The sequence below is a fragment of the Piliocolobus tephrosceles genome, chromosome 5 (assembly GCF_002776525.5).
Source record: "Piliocolobus tephrosceles isolate RC106 chromosome 5, ASM277652v3, whole genome shotgun sequence".
Classification (NCBI taxonomy): Eukaryota; Metazoa; Chordata; class Mammalia; order Primates; family Cercopithecidae; genus Piliocolobus; species Piliocolobus tephrosceles.
The window spans coordinates 116,008,336-116,030,080 of NC_045438.1; the positions used below are offsets into that span (position 1 = coordinate 116,008,336).

The window sequence follows — 21,745 nt, forward strand, 5'->3', positions numbered from 1 at the left end:
ACCACAATAGATTTGTATCTTATTTGCATCATATTTTCTTTCAAAATGGAAGCAGATAATGGAAAGGAAATGAACATTAGGCTGACAGTTACTTCTAATTTGTCTCCAGCTGTACACCTCTTTCAGTCTTCAAAACTATGCTAACCTTAAAGGTCTATCTGTCACCTCCTGTAGAGAATTTTGTATTTTGTCACCTAAGTTAGCATAACCCACTGTATCAGGAATGCCTTCAGCTGTACTGGATAGATTAACAGTGACTTCTTCAACAGAGACCTTCAGTTAGGTTGCAAAACAATAAACCCAAAGGCATATATTTTCAGGGTTCAAGCAGCAGCCCACTGATGTCATCAAGGACTCAGCTTCTTTCTATGAATACATCCTTCACAGATGGGATTCGCATCTTTAGGACTGATGTCTTGTAGTCGTCTCTGCTTCAGCCCTAAATGTCACAACTTTACACAGCCATGTTCAATGCAGCTTCTTTGTCAACTGTCTTTAATAGGGAGTAGATTCCTTCTCAGAAGCTCTTCTCCTTCCTCAATCAGCTCACTTCACTTTTATTCTCATAAGTCCGAGCCATGGCACCACTCCTAAACAGATTTTAGTAAGGAAGTAGAATTCCTTTGCTTGGCTTAGATCTATCGTAGTACATGCCCTGGGGTGGCTGCTGTGCCTGAGTATGTCGAATCCTGAGTAAAATCAGGGTCCTGTAAACTAAGCAAGAAGGGGAGCATTGCTATGGAGTAGAGCAGCGAAGGTGCCTGCCATGGCTCCCTTCTTTTTTCTAGTGCATTGTCCATCGCCCTGTTTTCTCAGAGGAACAGTAAGTTTTTGTTCTTTACTTTCAGATTATGACATGAGTCATCATATTTGGACAACCACAAAAAGGATGAATAACAACAACACCATTCTCAAGTGTATTTAACCACATCCTGCTAGGATATGCTCAGATTTGACTATGAGCTGACTGGTGCTTCTTGTCTAATGCTAGTTTGGCTAATACCATTCACTTTTTTTCAGTATGGGAAAATTCACTAATGTGAATAATAGAAAGCTCAGAGAGTGCTCATGGTTCTGTCCCCTGGATCCATACCTAGTGTAACTAACCCTTCTCTCTGATGTCCCTTTGTACACTTGGGACAGTTATCATGGCTTTCCAAGTCTCCTTTGCTTCCAGCATCTGGTGTTTCTTCATCTACCCTTGTACTTTCATTTAGATGCCACACTATGTTCTTCAATGTTTATCTTGAAGCATCTGGAGCAGTAAACCAAGGTTATGATGGGACTATTGCATTCCTTATTCTGAACACAGGCTGCCTTATCGAACAACTCCAGTGGGTACCTTTCACGTTGTGTTCTATGTGAATGGAGTACCCTGGAGTGATATGGTGTATCAGCCTTGTCTGAATGCTGTGTTCCCAATAAGAGCTCCAATAATACTCTATCTTTGGGGAAAAATAAAACAACCTTAGAGCTATTTGCTTATTGAGCATCTCCAGTGAGAGGTTTGGTACATACCTCAAATTCAGCGCCCCAGAAAACAGAACCCATATCTCTGTACATTGTCCAAATAACACAAGCACACACATTCGCTATCTCAAACCCATAGTCTCCTGTTGTATCTAAGACTCACCCAGTCCAGTGCCTTTGTTCAGGCCTTCATCATATTTCACCTGGGCTACTGGAGTAACCTCCTAATTAGTCTCTGCCTCTGATATCTGTATGCTGACATCTATGTAGTCTCCAGAGGGATTTTATTCATGCTGTTTCTCTGCTTTAAAAACTCTGAGGAACTCCCTTCTGTCGGACAAAAATCAGACTCCTGCGTGAGGTCAGGTGCACTCACACCTATAATCCTAGCACTTTGGGAAGCCAAAGTGGGAGGATTGCTTGAGCCCAAAAGTTCGAGACCAACCTGGGCAAAAAAAAAAAAAAAAAAAAAAAAAGACACCTCATCTCTTAAAAAAAAAAAAAAAAATCATGCCTCGTAGTATACACTAAGTACCCCCAGGTACTTGGGAGGCTGAGGTGGAAGGATTACTTGGACTTAGGAGGTTGAGGCTGCAGTGAGCTGTGATTTTGCGCCACTGTACTTCAGCCTGGGTGACAGAGTGAGACCCTGTCTCAAAAAAATAACAAAACAAAAGCAAAAACAAAAAACTCCTGCATGATACACATACACGTTCATAATTGGGCCCATCCTAACTTTCTAGCTATTTCCTGCAATTTCCCCCACTGCCCTCCATTGGAATTGATTTTATACCCTAGCCTTGTACTTATCCCTGGTTGCACCTCAGACCTGGAAAACTTTCAGAACTCTCAAAGCTCAGCCCCCATCCTGACCTGCTTCTTGGGGCTGGGGCTAGGCGTGAGTAAATGTTAAAGGTTCTCTAGGTGATTCTGTATTCAGCCAGGGTGAGAACCACTAGGCTGTGCCTGCCCTCTTGTGAACACACCAAGCTCTTGTATTCACCAACATTTTTACAGTTTCCTCCACTTATAATTTCTTTCTCTCCTTTTCTGCATAAGAAAACCTTTTTCATTTTTTAATATCTTGATACTACCGCTTCTCTGAAGGATTGTCAGATCTCTCCTCCTCCCAAGAGTTGGTTGCTGTCTACTGCATTCTCATAGCAGTTTCTACATTTTTTGTGTATTTGTCAGTTGTATGTGATTTAAAGGAGAGACCCTAGCCTTATCCATAGTGTGCCCAAGAACCTTGCATGATGCTTAGCATCTCATTAAAGTTTAAATAAAATTATACCTTCTGCCATCAATGCTTGAAGAGGCACTAGTCTGATCTATTGTATAGTTGTTAGGTAATTACCTGAAGTAGCATAAGAAATTAGAAAGTAACTACCATGGTGTGGTGAGAGACATATCTTGCCAGAGTACTTAGATTTTGTTCCTTGATAATATGACAGACTATAACAAGGAGGAATTGTTGGGGTGACTATGCATTGAATGAATCCAATCTATCTGGATTTCCATGAAGTTCTTAATTCTTTCATAAATAGCTTTCTCAGTGATAATCTAGGAAACCATTGTTCCCATTGTACAATTTAAGTGGATGATGAAGGGACATTATCCAAAAAAGACTTTAATATTAATAACTGATATAAATCAGTAGTATAATGCCATTGCAAAAAGCATGAGGGAAGCCCACATGCTACTGTAATATAGGTTACTATCAAGTTTTGGTCACTATAGTTCATCAAGGAGATGGAGAAATGAGAAACGTGTGAGGATTCAGAGATGAATGCCAAAGGTAATTAAAGGAGTGGAAAATGCTTTCTCTAAGAAAAGGTCGTGTAATTAAGGCAGGAGAAGGCTGAGAGACACATGCTTGATTACTAATTTCATGTGCATAGACATTTTTATCACATGGCTTCTTTATATCCACAGAAAAGTAGGCATGAAGAAATTTGCTTAAATTAGAATATGCAAGTGTTGGTTGGACATGAAGAAAAATATTCTAACTGGATTACAAAATGCAGATCTGATCATGTTAGCCCCTAGTTACAAAACTTGAGTTGACTTCCCATTGTCTCTAGGGCAAAGCCTCCTTTAAACAAAACATTGTTTATCAGTTGGCTGATTTTTTTGATAAATCAAGCTTCCAGTGATTTTTTTTTTTAGGAAGATGATGTAAAACAATGGTTTGGGAGTCTTAATTTGTTAGAAAGTGAAATAATGAATGATAGAGAATTCATACACAGATGTGTCTCAACTGAGAGTGGGGTTACATCGTAAGTTAAAAAATCATTGTAAAAAATACATTTAATTCACCTAACCTACTGAGCATCATTGTAAGCCTCCCCTGTCTTAAACATGTTCAGAACACTTACATTGGCCTATAGTTGGGCAAAATTATCTAACACAAAGCCCATTGTATAATAATGCATTGAATAGTTCAGGATATATTGAATACTGCACTGAAAGTGAAAAACAGAATAGTTGTATAGGCACTCGAAATATGATTTCTACTAAATGCATGTAGCTTTGGCGCCATTGTAAAGTCAAAATATCATAAGTCAAACCATCATAAGTTGAGGACTGTGTGTATGCTACATGAAAAAAATAGTTGAAGATAAATATTAAGAAGAAAAAGGGGAAAACAAATGCAGAGCCAAAAGTGCTTGTGCTGTGGTCCAAATGTACTTTTTGGGTTAAAGCACAGCCTGAATCCAATCTATTCCATAATACAGTAATCATGAAGTGAAGGAACCATGGTATATGACAGTGTTCTGTCCTCTCAACAAGTTGTATTAAATAAGTCTACATTTGTATATTTTGATCTAAAATAAAACATTTAAGATGCCTGTATCTTTTAAAAATTTCCCTTCTACCATTTTAGGGATAATTGAAATTTTTAATCTATAATAATTTTAAATTTACATAAATTGCAAGAATACTAAAAGAATACCCATATATCCTATCTTGGTCTGCTTGGGCTACCATATGTAACATAATATCAAAGACTGGGTATCTTAACAGAAATTTATTTTTTTCACAGTTCTGGAGGCTGGAGAGACTAAGATCAAATGGTTTGGTTTCTGGTGAGGGCTGTCTTCCTGGCTTTTAGATGGCTGCCTTTTTCCTGTGTCCTCGTGGTAGGGGGTGTGGGGGAAATTTGGAGGAGGGATATCATTCAGTCCATAGTATACCCTTTACCCAGATTTATCTGTTGTTAACATTTTACCCCATTTGTTCTCCCCACAATGCACATAAAAATTTTGTTCTACCCACTTGAGAATAAATTGCATACATCATGGTCCTTTAACTGTAAACCCCTCAGAGTGTATTTCCTAAGAATGAAACTACGTTCTTTCTGAATCACAGGACAGTAACTACAGCTGCAGTAACTTTAACACAGATAAATGTTTTTATCTAACATACTGTCCATGGTTTCAGGATGAAACTGTTCCACCTCAGATCATCAGGCGTTAGTGTCCTAAGGAGCATGCAACCTAGATCCCTTCCATGGGCACTTCACAATAGGGTTCGTGCTTCTGTGAGAATCTAATGCCGCCGCTGCTGATCTGACAGGAGGTGGAGCTCAGGCAACAATGCTCACTCACCCATGGCTCTCCTGCTGTGTGACCTAGCTCCTAACAGGCCACAGACTGGTTCACAGCCCTGGGTTTGGGGAGCCCTGCTTTATAGCATTTTCTTCTCCAGTGCAGATTCCAGTCAAAACCTGTAGTTTAAAAAATGGCATCTGGGTTCCTCCATAAACAAAACTCTGCCAACTCTTTCTACAAGCTCCCCGTTTCCCACCCCCCAATTTCAAGCCCCTGTCTCTTAGTTTCTGCTTCTTGGAGTACTAGAATCCCATTTGCCCTACAAAACACCTGCTTTTCTCTTCTTTAAGACAATCTTTTACGAAGATTTTTTCTGCCCTCCCTAAGCCCAGATGGAATTGACCCAGCTGGAAACCAAGAGGGCTTTCTCCTTAATTCCCCTCCACATCTTGTGCCCTAAGCATACTGGAAATATCTTAGTTTGTATTCATGAGTGGTACATATCTGCTTCCCCCTTGCCATCCACACCCCATCCCCTGCCAGGAGACTCTAAGCTCTTTAAAAGAAGGGACCATATTTTATTGGTCTTTGTATCCTCAGAGCTTAAAGATAGGATCTGTCACACAGAATGTACTTTATAAATATTTATTAGTCATCAATGGAATACATCACCCTAAAGAGCTGCTGAAGGAGGTTGTAGGGAGTCTGATCCTGAAGAGTTTCAAGAAGGAAAATGCCCCTCCAACCAGTGGTTCTAGGGGAAAGGGAATGAGCGCAGGGTGGGTAGAGCGGGGCTTGATGTCTAAGCTTGTTCGATTCTGTGATAAAGCATGGTGAAATCAGGCAGGACCTTTATATTTCTTAAGATTTTTCAAGCTCACACACAGCTTTCAGGAGAACGTAGTCTAGATTTATTTATCTATTTATTTTATTTAAGAAAAATTTTTTTGAGACCGAGTCTCACTCTGTTACCCAGGCTGGTGTGCAGTGGTGTGATCTTGGCTTACTGCAGTCTGTGCCTCCTGTGTTCAAGCGATTCTCCTGCCCCAGCCTCCCGAGTAGTTGGGACTACAGGCACATGCCACCATGCCCGGCGAATTTTTGTGTTTTTAGCAGAGATGGGGTTTCACCATGTTGGCCAGGCTGGTCTCAAATTCCTGACCTCAGCCTCCCAAAGTGCTGGGATTACAGTCATGAGCCACCGCACCCGGCCTATTTTTAAATTTTTAATCTTGAACTAATTTTAGACTTACAGAAAACTTGCAAAAATAGTACAGAGTTCCTAGAAACCCTTCACCCCACTTTCCCTAATATTAATAGCTTACATAACCATAGAACAATGATCAAAACCAGGAAATTAGCATTGGCACAATACTACTAACAACAGATCTTACCAACTTTTTCACTAGTGTCCTTTTCTATTCCAGGGTCCTGTCAAGGATCCTACATTGCATTTAGTTGGCATGTCTGCTTAATTGCCTCCAATCTCTGACAAATCCTTAGTCTGTCCTTGTCTTTTGTGATTTGGACACTTTGTAGGAGTAGTAGTCACTTTACATTATTACTACAGTTTCTTTATTATAGGCAGCCTGAATTATATAAATGAAAAATCAGTGACATTATTTTTAAGACACAAACTGAATGACTTTAAAAGGAGCACACCCTGCACATAGGCCTTGAATTCCTAGTTCTTTGGCTTTTGAATGTCTAGTAGTGATAATAATACCATTGATGCTTGGCCACACGTAGTTCATGGAGCACACATAAGTTCTCTATCAGGAGAACTTTAGTTTAGCATTTCTTAGCTTTTGTATGTTTACATTGTTAATTGTAGCTCAAGTGTATAGAACACAGTATATTTAGCAGAAATTTTCATAGCTTGACAATTTTCATCGACCACAGTTATCTCTCAGTGTTTGCCCAGAATGGTTAGTCAGCAGAAAAGCATTGAATTGGAGCTGATTCATTTCTGAGTCAGTGACAAATTTACTTTCCAAGCATAATATCTCTAGTTGTATAAGAAATTATAAAAGAGCATTATTTAGACCAAGGGTTAGTGAACTGTGTAAAGGGCAACATAGTCAATACACTAAGTCCTCATTTAACCTATCAGTAGGTTCTTTGGAAACTGCAACTTTATGCCAAACAACATATAACAAAACCAATTTTGCCATAGGCTAATTGATATAAACAAGAGTTAAGTTCCTACAGCATATTTCTGGTCATAAAAACATCACCAAACTTCTAAATAAAGACTAAAACACTTTGAATATTAAACATTGGAATAAATGTAAGTTATAAATACATTTAAGAAAGATTTAAAAAAAAAAAAAAAGGTAAGGTAATTATTACCTGCTTATTTCCAGTAATTATTACCTGCTTATTTATTCCAGTTGTGGGTGGTAAACCTAAGCCTATCCCAGCAGCTTAGGGCCCAGAGTGGGAACCAACCCTAGATAGACACCAATTGCAGGGCACATTCACACACACACCCCCTACACTCACTCAGGCCTGGGACAGTATAGACATACCAGTTCACCTAGTGTGCACGTCTTTGGAATGTGGAAGGAAACTGGAGCACCTGGAGAAAACCCACATAGACACAGGGAGAATGTGGAAGCTCCACATGGAGCATTTCCCTCATCAACATTATAAACGAAACAACATTGTTCCAAAACCTGCTGTACTTTGGGCTTTGCAGGCTATACAGCATCACAAAACTATTCAGCTCTGCTGTTGTAGTCATGAATGGTATGCAAGTATGTGGGTATGACTGTTCAATAAAACACAGATTTAGACTTACAAAAATACATATACTCAAAATGTATATATTAGCATTTATCCTTGTCTCTCATTTTTCTCTGCAGGCAGAAGACTGATTTTTGAAAATATGTATTTGGGAGATAGTCACGTCCTATTGAATACCTTGTGCTGGTGCTGCCATCGAAAAATCTGGTTACATTCTGGGGAGGACTGCTACCACTGCAGGACTGAACCGCTTCGGCCGTGAGATGAGTGTCTGGCCTGAGCAGGCACACCATGAATAGATACACAACAATCAGGCAGCTCGGGGATGGAACCTATGGTTCCGTGCTGCTGGGAAGAAGCATTGAGTCTGGGGAGCTGATTGCTATTAAAAAGTAAGTTTGATCCTTCACTCCTGTGATAATTTTATCTCTACCCTCACCATTTCCCGTCTTTGAAACAGTTCTAAAGGGGAGTGGGTGGGATGCCTGGAGAAGAACCTTAGATAATGATTGCCATGGGTTAGATGATTATTGATTCTGTAACACTCATGTTAGAGGTATTAACAACGTTTCCACTTTAGATTTACTACTTTGCACATAGTAAAAGTACTTGTTATCAAAGTGTTTTCTCATATTGTGAGGTAGTAACAAGCAGGTTAATAAACATCATTTTACATGAGAGGAAACTGAAACTCCCAAGAAATTAAGTGACTTCGTTTGGGCCATCTACATGCGTGTGGTGGTCTGGTGACTGTTGTCTTGTTCCCTTTGCCCCCTTTGCCCTTCACAGCCTGAGTCCAGACACACTGTATTAGTTATCTGTTGTTGTGTAACAATTTACTCCAAGACTTGGTTGTTTAAAACAACACACATTTATTATCTCAGTTTCTCTGGGTCAGGAGTCTGAACACAGCTTAGCTAAGTTCTTTGCCTCAGTATCTCTCATGAGGCTGTAGTCAAGGTGTTGGCCAAGGCTGGGGTCTCATCCAAAGGTTGGACTGGGGAAGAATCCACTTCTGAGCTCATTTTGTGATTGTGGGTTGATCTGAGGGCCTCAGTTCCCTGCTGGCTGTTAGCAGGAGGCTGCCCTCAGTTCCTTGCCATGTGGGCCTCTAAAGAGCAGCTTACAACATGGCAATTTGCTGCATCAAGACATGGGGGTCAAGAAGGCAATGAGAGACTTGTAGTAAGATGGAAGTCATATCTTGCTTCTGTGAATTAATCACAGAAGTGACATCCTTGTCAAATTGCTATATTTTGTTGGTTAGAAGCAAGTTGTCCAAGGAGAGGGGGTTCTAAAAGGCTCTGGGTAGCAGGAGGTGGGAGTCTCTGGGAACCACATTGGAGACTGCCACAACCATCTCTGTCCAGTTGCCTTGTCAGCATCTATATTTGGATGCCCAGCAGACATTTCAAACTCACCATGCCTAAAACTACACTCATATTTAGCATATTCTCTCACTCATACGCCAAATTTGTTTCTTCTTCAGTGTTCCCTATTTCAATAACTGGCACTATACCCTCAAAACCTGGGAGTCCTCCTGCCTTCCCTCCCCATTATGCCTCACCTTTAGTCATCTAGTCCTGTCAATTCTACATAATATTTATGTGATCCACCTACTTCTGTATATTCCCACTGCTAACCTCCATTCAACCCATTACCATTTGCCACCTCCTCCATGAGGTCCTCCGCCACTAGGGCTCCTGGCTTTTTTTCCCCCTATTGATATCAGACCAAAGGGATTATTTTAAACATACAACTTCAATCATCTAAAACTACTTGACCAAGTGTTCTTTGTGTTCCATGAACATATCCCTTGCTCCCACCTGATGTCGGTGCAGTTGTAGTGCACAGCTCTATGCCTGTGCCAGCACCCCACCCCAAGTGCATGTGGGAGACTTTCAACCAAGGTGCATTCTGTCCAGCTCCTTAAAAGGTTCCCAGCAGGCCTGAGCCAGTTGCCAACCCTGTTACTGACTTACTCATATACCCGTTATTGGGTTCCCTACCTCTCTTTTCTCAGTCTCCTGCTCCTTGCCCTGCTTCCTGGAATCACCTCCCAAATAAACTATCTGCACCCAAGTTCTTGCCTAGGCCCTGCTTTTGGAGGAATCCAAACTAAGATAGCTTCCAGTGTCTTCCTGTCCGTTTTAGGATGAAGCCCCAAATGTTTAATGTGACCTACAAATTGCTGCATCATTTGGCTGAGCCACTGCTCCCTTCAGGTTCACTTTTATAGGCTCTTTTCCTTTCTTCACAGCACTTGGTACAGAAAATTATTGTCTACCTTCCTGCCATGATGTCAGTTTCATGAGGGATGTCTTTCCTATCATTGTCTCTCCAGTGCCTGACAAAGCACCTACTGTACCACATAGCAGGGGCTAAATAATATTTGGGGCATGAATAAAGGATTTGATCACTCTACCAGGAGACAGTGTGGCAAGGAGAGAGTGAGCTGGAGAGATGGGAAGTTTGTTACTGGCCAGCAGTGAGACCTCGGGAAAGTCGTGTACCTTCTCTGTTTCTCAGTTTCCTCAGCTGTCCTGTCTGTTTCACTGGGCTGCTATAAGACAAATGAGACAATGTGACTGAAATGCACTGAAAAATATAACCTTGAAACCTGGATTTCTGATTAACTCATGGAGTTTTCTTTTCTCCACTCAGGCTCTAGCCCAGGGGTTGGCAAACTTTCTCTATGAAGGGCCAGGCTGTAAATATTTTAAGCTTCACAGGCCATATGGTCTCTTGCAACTACTCAGTTCTGCCGTTGTAGTTCGAAAGCAGCCACAGGCAGTATATAAATGAATGAGTACGGTTGTGTTCCAATAAAATTTCACTTATAGAGACTGGAATTTGAATTTCACACAATTTTCACATTGTGAAATATTATTCTTCTTTTGACTTGTCCCCCAATTTAAAAAGGTAAATGTCGTTCTTAGCTCATGGCTGTACAGAAACAGATGGGGAGGTTTTGGCCCACGGGTCATAGTTTGCTGACTCCTGCACTAGAGGGTCTAGAACTCTGCTGTCTAGTGTGATAGCAAGTAGCCATATGTGGCATTTAAATTTAAATTTAATTAAAATTAAAATTGAGTTCCCACATTGTGCTAGCCATATGCCAAGTGCTCGGTAGCCACATTTATCTGGTGGCTACCATCCTGGACAGCACAGAACAGTTTCATCAATATAGAAAGTTCTACTGAACAGCTCTGGTCTAGATAGAATAAGCCTGAGCAAGTTCCTTCCAGGGCAAGGTTAGCTGGTTAGTGTAGAGCAAGACACTAGTCCAGGCCTCTCTGGACTGCACCACACCACTGCTACTGGCAAAGTTTGTGACTTAGGATTGATTATTGCATTGCCATTTGAAAATAAATGCTAGTATGGGATAGTATAATACTGGGTAGAAATTTAAACCCACTTTAAGTCCTGTTAATTCGGTTCAGAAGGAAAGCATTTTTCTAAAAGCAAAGTTTAATCTATTACTGAGAATAAGTGTGCTGTTTGTCCCTTTCTTCTCTTCTAGAATGAAAAGAAAGTTTTATTCCTGGGAGGAATGCATGAACCTTCGGGAGGTTAAGGTATTTATTCATATACCAAGGAATAATTTATGGATGATTAAAATAGCTTTGTACATGCTTAGATTTATAGTTGATATAGTCATTTCGTTTGAATTTTTTCACTAATGCTGGAAAGGGAGGCAAATGATAACATTACAGCTGAAGCAGAAGATTATGATGTAATTGTATATACTGTTATTAGAAAGCTTTCATCTTTAATGGATCTCTTATATCAATATATTTCAATATAAAGAAGTTGAATATGTTGATTTAGTGAATTATTATTGCCTAATTATTTTCTTAATTATTAACATAAAGGAAAATCTATTTGTTGAGCGTTTTTCCCTAAACATAATAGCAGTACTTACTTCAGTTTCTTGCTCTAATAATTTGCACTCCACTTTCTGTGAGGAAATTCATTGATCAAAGTACACCCATGTCAAGCATTGTGGAGCACAGATCTTTACTTTTATTCAGCCTTCTGACTGGATTCACTATTCTCCTTTCCCCCTGTACCTTCTTCTATTGATTTGGTTCCAATTTTTCTCTCTGTCAGAGTAGATTGACCACATTGAGTTTTACATGCATAATTCTCTTCCTTGTGCAGTGGAGTGGCGCTTCATCTAATTTTAGTCCTCTCACCCAGCCCTGTTTGAAATACCTAATAGAATATTGAAAAACACCCTTTCTTTTTCTCCAAAGGAGTCCTGTACATGGAAGTGGGGTTACAAGTCTAAAGCAGGGATTGGCAAATGTTTTCTGTAAAGGGCCAGATAGTCAGTATTTTATGCTTCTAGGACCAAAAGGTCACATTGAAGATGTTGTATAGATACGTGTGTAACAAGAGCAAAAACAAATTTCCATAAAATTTTTATTCATAAAATATAAAATTTAATAATAATTTAGTATAGTTTTCTGTATTAGAGGTCTTCCAATGAGAAGAATGATATTCTTTTTCAGGGGACATAATATTTAACTTAATTGGAGTTCAAAGTTAGTGTTCCCTATCATCAAACTGATGACAACCGTTCATTTATAAAAGTATTCTTTTTTATCTTTTTTGGGCTGGGTGTGGTGGCTCACACCTGTAATCCCAGCACTTTGGGAGGCTGAAGCAGGTGGATCAGTTGAGGTCAGGAGTTCGAGACCAGCCTAGCCAACACAGTGAAACCCCATCTCTACTAAAAATACAAAAATTACCCAGGTGTTATGGTGGGCACCTGTAATTCCAGCTACTCAGGAAGCTGAGGCTTGAACCCGGGAGGTGGAGGTTGCAGTGAGCTGAGATTGTGCTACTGCTCTAGCCTGGGTGACAGAGCAAGACTCAGTCTCAAAATAAACAAAAACAAAAATATTCTTAGCTTGTGGACCATACAAAAACATGTGGTGGGCTGGATTTCACCCATGGGACATGGTTTGCCAACCTCTGTTCTAGAGAATAAAAGTTCAAGATGAACCAAAAACATCAGATATAAAAAAACAAACATCAGAGATAAAAAAACAAAGATAATCCAAGGACATTTTCTCTGTGACATGAAGTTCTGAGAGGTATCCATGGCTTGGATGTTAAACCTTTATTTTTCCATACAGCTAATTGTATATTAGTTCTAATGCAAAAGAGATTACTCATATAAACAGTTTAGAAAAACTGTAGGCACATAGCATCTTAGGAAGCAAGTGACTGCCTCAGCAAGGTAGTTGAAGAAACTGCTCCTCTAGCTGATGACCACCAGACAACTCCCACTCTTTTTCCTTGCCTGCACAGATGCCACATCGGCTGCCAACTGGGATCCTCCCCACCCCCACACCCCCGCGCTTGTTGAGCCTCACAGAGACTTACCAGCACTGGGCCACAGCCTAACCCTGAACACAGGGGAGGGAAGGCGGAAACGGGTAGAAAGGAGGCACCTTACGAGATTCCTCATCCCTTCCTCCTTGCTGAGGTCCTTCTTTTGTGCCTACTGACTCAGAAGGGGAAGGGAGAGGAAGGTCACTGAAGGCCTCTTGTCACTATCATTTCTCATTTCCTGCCAGCTGCTTCATTCCAGCAGCAGAGGGAACTGAAGGGAAATCCTGGGTACTCACCGCATCACTGTTCCTTCTTCATTTCCTTTCTCCTTGCTGCTGCCTGTCTGTACATTTCCATGTCTGCTCGTGAAGACCCTGTGGACTTCAGGGAGATTCTGCACCTGACAGCCACGGCAGGGAGGGGAATCCCTGCTCCCGTGATGCCATGCGGGAATGGCACCTGGTGCTATTTTTCTTAGAAGGATAGCCTTACATGGCACTATGTTATTCTAGACACCATCTTGAAACCATAGACTGCCTATATTCTGCCTACTGTGTTCCTTTGCTGTTTCGGTTTTTTTTTTTAACCATCTTAATTTTTTATGTCGGTAGGTTCTTGCTCCAACAATTTCCCCCTCCTTCCTATATCTTTAAACTCTTTTTTTTCCACCCGCTCATTCTCTTTAGTCTATACATGTGCCCACCATTCTCTCTAACCCAAAAAAGTCCCAAGCCCCTCTCCCCTTGAGTTTCTACCTCTTTCCTTTTCTTACATTACCTTCCAAACTTCTTTCTTCAGTGCAGCTTTCCCACACCCCAGTTACTTTTCAACCTCACCGAGTCAGGCATCTCCCTCTGCAACTCTACTTAGGGCAGCAGATTCACCAGAAGAACTCAGCAGGTATATACCCTGCGTCCAAATGGTTTGCCCCCTGCCCACTTCTCCAGCCAAAATCTTACAGATGAGTCTCCCTCAGAACCAAATTAGGTTGATTCTCATCCTTCATCCCCCAGACAGAGTCCTCCACTCAGTTTCCATGCCTCAGCTGCAGTGGGCTTCCCTTCTGACATGCCCGCTTCCTCCCAGCAAGCTCATCCAGGTGTCACTCTTCCTTCAAGTCACATCTCGGTTATGCTCCCACTGACCACTCAGGGTTTGCTGATTACTCCTTGACACATCTCTGATGGTCCTTGTTTCTGTTATTCCCTTGGCACTTAATGTGATCTTTCTTATTTTATTAGATGTATTTTGTATCCATGTCCTGACTTTCCAATTAGGTTGTTTGCCTCTTAAGAGCAAGCACTGCATCTTAAGCCTCAGTATACCCTGGGGGCCCAGTACATTGTTGTTTTAATAGTTAGAAACTGTTGATCAGTCCCTGATGTGGACAACACTGGTAATATCCAACTGAAAGCTTCATCCGTGAGGATAAACAGTCCCCATTTGGACTGTTGATCAGGCTTAATTTCCTACTTCTGCTTCTCCACTCTGACACAACTGACCTGCCTCTATCTCTGCTTTGGAATCCTTTCCTGAGCCAAAATAAGATGCTTCTTTGGAAATACATCTTCATAAAGCCAGTCACATGACATCCCCCACACAAAATTACTTCTTCTTATTTTAATCTACTATGGACTTTCTTGTTCATGAGCCTCACCTAGAAACAAGAGCTGTGAGCTGCTGTAGAGTTGGGCCAGTAATTCATGGCTCCAAACACACTTCAGGCCAGGAGCTGGAGGCATCCCACTCCTTGCCTAGAATTCTCTCCCAGAAAAGCTTTAAAACCACTTCTTTTCCACTGAATAAATTTTCCCCAAGGCTGCTCATCCACTAGCTGCCTCAGGCATGCTTGTGATGCGTTTTAAGCAAACAGGCATAAAAGATAGCTGCGATCACTCAGAGTTTAGTGAATACTTACAAGTTAAGCAATGTTTATATTTGTTACTCATGGAGAACCAGGAATCCAACTCAACTAAAAGAAGTAATCAGCCCCTTTGGTCCATACTAGAAGGATCTAGCAAAACAATTGACCAAAATAGCTGAGGATTCCCTGCCAGAGAAGTATCTTGGCAGGAACTATTCTTCTGGCGAGGAAGCTCCAGAGAGTCTTATTTTGTTCTCTTTTACTGACCATATTTCGTCTCTCTTGCCAGCTGCTTGAAGTAACTGATCATATTACACATTCCCAAGCTTTGAACCCTGAGTACTTTATCACTGAGTGTTCTTCTAGATGAGGATATTCGTTTTAACACTTTCCTCTTCACATGTTTTCTTTGTTTTATAAAAAAGGATGTTCTTTTTAGTGAAATTCAAAGATAGCAACTTAATATTGGACTCCCTTCTCTATGTATGAGGAAAGGGCTATTTTAATTAAAGGACTCACCTCACTGGCCAAAGTGACACTTGTAGGCTTTCATGAAGGAGACAGTCGATCAGATTCTGACTATCCAAACCAATAGTTTTTAGGTATGTCTGCTGTGCAAGAACAGGGATGCTGCTCACTAATACAGAAGTGATTGGTTCACTATCAACAGAACTAAGGATACACACAGAAAACAGTGTGCACATGGCTATACTCACATGTACGCATGTGTTCAGGAAGACGAAAGGTACATATGTGTGAAGATGAGTAATCAGAAGGCCATGCACCATTTTCTGAGCCACCCTCTAATTCCTCATCCACTGCCTGACTTTTGGCCTTTGTTCTTAGAAGCAGAGGGATTTCTCTTGTCTTACTTCAGGGTCCTTCCGTCTCCTTCTGGTCCTCTGTAACTCAAACTCACATTGTAAGAAGAAGTGCTCTATGCCTCGTGGACACACACATGAGCCCGACAAAAGTCAAGAGAAGCAGGCCATCAACCCTTCGTCATTTTGAACAATTTCCTATTCAAAGTGTCTGCAGCCTATTAGCTGGTGATCTCAGCCCAACACAGCTGCATTCTCCAGTGCTAGAAAAATCTAAGCTTCTTTTATTGATTCCCCTCTGGCTACTTCCACAGCCTAAATTCCATCATCTGGAAGGGGTGGGCCCAAAATAGCCCTGATACATTGCCTGGTGCTGGGGGCAGCTAGAAATACCAGTTACTGGTCGAATATGTACTTTTTGTCAGTTCATTGAAGTAGTTTTTCTATATAAGGTTACTATCAATTTCAGAGGTATACTGTTTATTAAATTGTCAATAAAATATAATTTAGGACATTTCTGTGGTTCTAAAATTAGATGTTTCTTTCCAAGTATACATAGGATTACTTTTCTATTTCAACAACAGATTTTCTCTAATATTTGTTTTGTTTTGTTTTTCTTCCTTGCCTTTTAGTCTTTAAAGAAGCTCAACCATGCCAACGTAGTCAAATTAAAAGAAGTTATCAGGGAAAATGATCATCTTTATTTTATCTTCGAGTACATGAAGGAAAATCTTTACCAGCTCATTAAAGAAAGGTACAGTTTGGTCATCATTATCTTATTATAGAAATAAATAGGCAAAGCAGATGTGTTTTCTTTCTGCTTTTGTGTTTTCTTTCTCTGTCTCTTCTTTTCTTATTGCATTATTCTCATTCTTTCTCCAATCCTTTAACATTCCCGCTACTGGGCTTTAATGTTGAAAGCTGCCAGTTAGGTTTGGGGCCCACCTATATTTCTACTTTAGAGGCCCTCTGTTAGATTCAGGGAAACTGTTCTCAATGCAGTCGTTTTCTTGTTTTAAAGAGTTATTCTTCCAGGCTGAGCGCAGTGGCTGGCGCCTGTAATCCCAGCACTTTGGGAGGCTGAGGTGGGTGGATCACCTGAGGTCGGGAGGTCAAGACCAGCCTGACCAACATGGAGAAACCCCGTCTCTACTAAAAATACAAAATTAGCTGGGATGGTGGGGCATGTCTGTAATCCCGGCTACTAGGGAGACTGAGGCAGGAGAATTGCTTGAACATGGGAGGTAGAGGTTGGGGTGAGCCGAGATCGCACCATTGCACTCCAGCCTGGTCAACAAGAGTGAAACTCTATCTCAAAAAAAAAAAAAAAGAGTTATTCATCCAGAGAAGCTCAGATTTAATAGACATTGCAGTTTTCCATTCCCACTAGGACATATGGGCAGAGCAACTAGAAGTCAAGGGTAGACACAGCTTCCTGGATTTTGAGACCTCTGTTGAAAAGTCCTAGGTTTATTTCAGTTCCTCTCTTGCTGCAGTGCTCAGTTGCTTACATGCTGGCAAAAGGAGGCTAATAAGAAATTTACCTGTGACAGTAATTTTGAACTTTAAAGGTGAACCATGTGGAACCTCTTGGGCACATTTTTTGTGGCAAAATGAATGCCATTCTCAGTACCCCTCTGAGTGATCTGAGTGAACAAATATCATCTTTATTGACAATGACAGCAGTGTGCTGTGTGTTTTGCTCAGCCAGGAGGAAAACATTAGCCATTGCATTACATAAGGGCTTCATCTGGAAGACCTCACATTTTCCCCACCAAATTATTTTAAAGTTTTAGTTTATATCATAGAGAGAGGAGATTTTTTGATTTGTATATGCTATGTTGGAGGAAAATTTTTTTTTGGCTTACTATCGAATGTTTACTCTTTTCGTTTTTGTAACATGAATATATTTGGTGTTTATAAGGTAGCCCCCCTGTATAGACAAATGGTATTCTTTAGTATTTATTATCAAAAGATCTGGCCTTTGATTTATAACTTTGTTTTCCTCTGCCTCATACAGAAATAAGTTGTTTCCTGAGTCTGCTATAAGGAATATCATGTATCAGATATTACAAGGACTTGCATTTATTCACAAACATGGTAGGTGATTCGGAGTGTTGTGCTTTTGAAGAGCAGTGAAATGTTGTTATCAAGTAGAAGTTGTAGGAAACATTAATATTTTTTGTAACTGACTGCCAGAAAAGGTTAAAGAGGTAAGAGGCTGACAATGGATTTTAAAATATATTAACTTTTATAACTTGATCTCTGAATTTCCCTCGTTACTTATTGTGTCTGTATGTTTTTATTCTGTAGGCTTTAACATTAAGCTTGTTGGTTATAGATCTAAATATTATTCCTGACCATTGACTAGTATGTTAAATGAAAAACTTACAATTAGAATTCTGAGAAGTTTCACATACTATGTTTGGTCCACTAACAGTGCTTCACTGTTATTTCTCATTTTTCTAATGTATTTATATTTCAACTTGTTTCAAACGAGTTTCAAAGTAGTCTAACAAAATGTATGTGACACAGGAAAATAGAATAAATTTAAAATTAGCAAACCAAAAAAAGAGACAAAGGCAAAACATGGTGTGGATAGCCAGAGGTGAGGTTAGTCCTCAAAATACATGCCAGCAAGTTTTATTTCAGTAGAAGAAGCAGGCTAAGATTTGATTGTGAGCTCGTTGTCAGACCATGCAAAATGTGAAATAGTACCAGTTAAAACACACGTAGGTAAAAACAGACCAGTTGCCCAAGAAAAGCAGAACTAGTCTTGATGCCAAGACCAGGGAGAAGCTTTTTTTCATGGACCCTTTAGAAAGGATGGTATGTAACATGACTTTATCATAAACACAGTGACGGATTTTAGAGGGCAGCTTGATGTCAGTCATATCCCTCAATGGAGGCCAATTACATCACCTAATCAGAGAAAACATTTCTACAGGGGCCAGAATTACATCACCTAATCAGAGAAAATATCTCTACAGGGGCCAGTCTGAGTTGTTCTACAGATGGTCTGGTTAGGCTGGGGAGAAATTTAGAATATCCGAACGAACGATGACCACATACCATTCTGGAAATCCCCCATCACTGTTGTTCTTAGCTGAGCTTTTGAAAGGTATTAAGAAGCAATGAGTTTGAGGTTCTGTTTTCCAGCAACTATCTGGAGTATTGCTGTTTGTCGTTACTAATTAGACACAGACCCAGCTGGGGTTGGATCAGTACTTGTGAGCACAGAACCACCAGATGGATGTATCCACAGGTGGGTCAGAAGTCTTCGCAGGAGGTCATTTGAGGTCATTGTAGTATACAGACAGATGGGCCAAACTGATTTTGCATAGGTAGAAATCCATTTACTCTCAGTCCAAGGATGTTGTTGCCATTGTCAATATTGTACCAACAAATGAGTTTTATTACTCAATAAGGAGACTGGGTTGAAGCCCTTTGACAATATAGTCAGTTCAGATTTTTAAACTTTTTTTAAGAGATGGTCTCTTTATGCTGCCCAGGCTGGCCTTGGACTCCTGGGCTGTAGCGATCCTCCTGCCTCAGCCTCCTGAGTAGCTAGTTTAGATTTGATGTAAATTGACAGTGAGTAGAAAAGACCTTGTGCTGAAGAAGGTGGCATAGTACATCTGGGATCATTACCAGCCTGTCCTTTACTTCCGAGGTAGCCCCTTACAGTTAGAGACTAAATGAAACATAGACAAACTTAGGCTATCTACAAATCCTAGTCTGCCTCAGGCACATACTGAGTAATCAGCATGTCATGCGCAAGACTGAGTCAAATTGTGAACCAGTTCTAGTCAAAAGTTTCTAGTACAAGTTTTCTCTGATTCCACTGACATTTGTAGAACTAGCACTTGGGCCTTTATTCACAAGAATTCACAAGAGATAGTGTGAATTTGCAAAACTTTAAAAACTTCTGGCATGGTATCTTAGGGACAAATAGGAGAAAGGTCACTTATTAGATTAAGAGCTCAGGAAAAAAAAATAATGAGAACTCAGTGGGATTCTCAAAAGAGACAGCATATTTTCAGATAGAGATCAGTCATTGTGTCTCAGTTATTCAGGCTATTTTCTCAGTACTGGGAACTGAATGGTAGACTTAAACAAAAGTTAATATTCTTTGGTTTTCTTTTCTTTCTCATTTTTGTTGCTGTTCTTTAGACCCAGATACTTGTTGCCAGAAAGTAGCCTTTTGTCCAGGCTTCTACCTAATCAAATGTATGCATATATATATACACACATACACACACAAACACATAGACCACACATAAGCACCCCAAGACACGTGCATACACATGCAAACATCTACATGTACACATACCCACATGCATATATACCTACATATACATTCATCTTACACACACAGACACACACTCATCTGTAGTACATAATTTAGCATCCATGTATTACTGTGTCAAAACAGTCTGTGGAACTGCACTGTGTTTCCCTCTATGCACTAGACACTCAGACCACAAGGTACCAGGGAAGGCTCAGTTTATGGAGAAGGTTGGACCTCGGCTTTTATAACCTCAACACCATTGCCATTACCAGAGATTCTTGTTGACACTTTTCCTCAGCAATTAAGTGCCCAGTTCCAGTTTGAGCGTAACGTTTTATCTGTTACCTTATTTCCTTGCCAATTTATCAGGTAGAACGAATAGGTGATATCTAGTCTTTACAAAAAAGAGGAAACTAAGGTTCAGAGAGGTTCAAAAACCTGTGAAAGTTCCCATTACAATAAAGTGGTTGAGTGGAGATTAGTTCAGATAGCCTATGCCTGTTTGCCATGCTTGATTAGAAAAACCTGTCTGTGCTCAGCGAGAACAAGAGAATAAGAGGTGAAGAAAATAATATTCATTGTAAGTAGTATAGATACTAATTTCAGTCTCGCTCTGTCACCCAGGCTGGAGTGCAGTCATGCAGTCTCAGCTTACTGCAGCTTCTGCCTCCCAGCTTCTAGTGATTCTAATGCCTCAGCCACCGGAGTAGCTGGGACTACAGGTGTGTGCCACCATGCCCAGCTAATTTTTATGTTTTTAGTAGTGATGGGATTTCACCATGTTGGCCAACCTGGTCTCGAACTCCTGCTGTCAAGTGATCCACCCATCTTGGCCTCCCAAAGTGCCAGGATTACAGGAGTGAGCCACTGCACCCAGCCCCTATCCTATTTTCACTGATAATGATTTTTAGAAACTGTTTAATGGTTTTCGTGTGGTATTGACTTTGGTTAAGTGCACATGTACCTCTATATTCCTTTCCTTCAGCAATGGAAAAAAAGCACTTAAAGCACTTCACAGTCACATGAATTTCCGGCTTGTCTCTGGTAGCCCATTCTCACTGTGAGGAGGTACATTCTGCCCCTGGGGAGTAGACTCCTCTGAGAGGGGAGAACAGTGCTGCAGTTAGTTGCTATGGCCATACTTCGTGTCACTGAGTATTTTCCTCCCACAGGGAATGAAAATGCAGCTCTACTTGGTGCTGATTGAGCAATGCCAAAGCATATGTCCTTTGCAGGAATTAAATAATTAATGCAAATAGTCTGTTTCAACTCTGACTTGACCTTACAGATATCCAGGTCACACTTTTCCGTGCCAGAAATAGAAATGCATTGGGCAGTCTGAAGGACAATGTTTTGCACCAAGAGATGGTTCTCTGCCTCTGTGTTTCCTCACTGTCTTGCTGTGCATGACCTTGAGACAGCCCATTGCCTTTCTATGCATTGCTGTCCTTGTAGCCTTCTTGATAAAAACATTGTAGGTTTGAATTTAATAATATCTGGGAAATTAAAGTTTCCACAGCAGGAAAGTATCCTATATAAATTCATAGTGTTTGAAGATTCTCTGGTTATTTCCATATATTCATATCCGATTCATCAATAACAAAATGTGGTAGAGGGGAGAAAGCCTTCTTTGTAGCTTGATGTTTTCCTT

General features: G+C 40.5%; 1 protein-coding gene across 8 annotated transcripts in view; it reads left to right on the forward strand.

Moving 5' to 3' along the window:
* Positions 1-21,745, forward strand: part of CILK1 (ciliogenesis associated kinase 1) — a 60,421-nt gene that overhangs the window by 12,674 nt on the left and 26,002 nt on the right. For all 8 annotated transcript variants that reach the window (XM_023223006.3, XM_023223003.3, XM_023223007.3 and 5 more), the window contains 4 exons: positions 7,892-8,164; positions 11,296-11,350; positions 16,436-16,557; positions 17,824-17,903. In XM_023223006.3, the coding sequence (XP_023078774.2) occupies positions 8,064-8,164; positions 11,296-11,350; positions 16,436-16,557; positions 17,824-17,903 (358 nt within the window). In that variant the 5' untranslated portion in view covers positions 7,892-8,063. The remainder of the gene's footprint in view (positions 1-7,891; positions 8,165-11,295; positions 11,351-16,435; positions 16,558-17,823; positions 17,904-21,745) is intronic.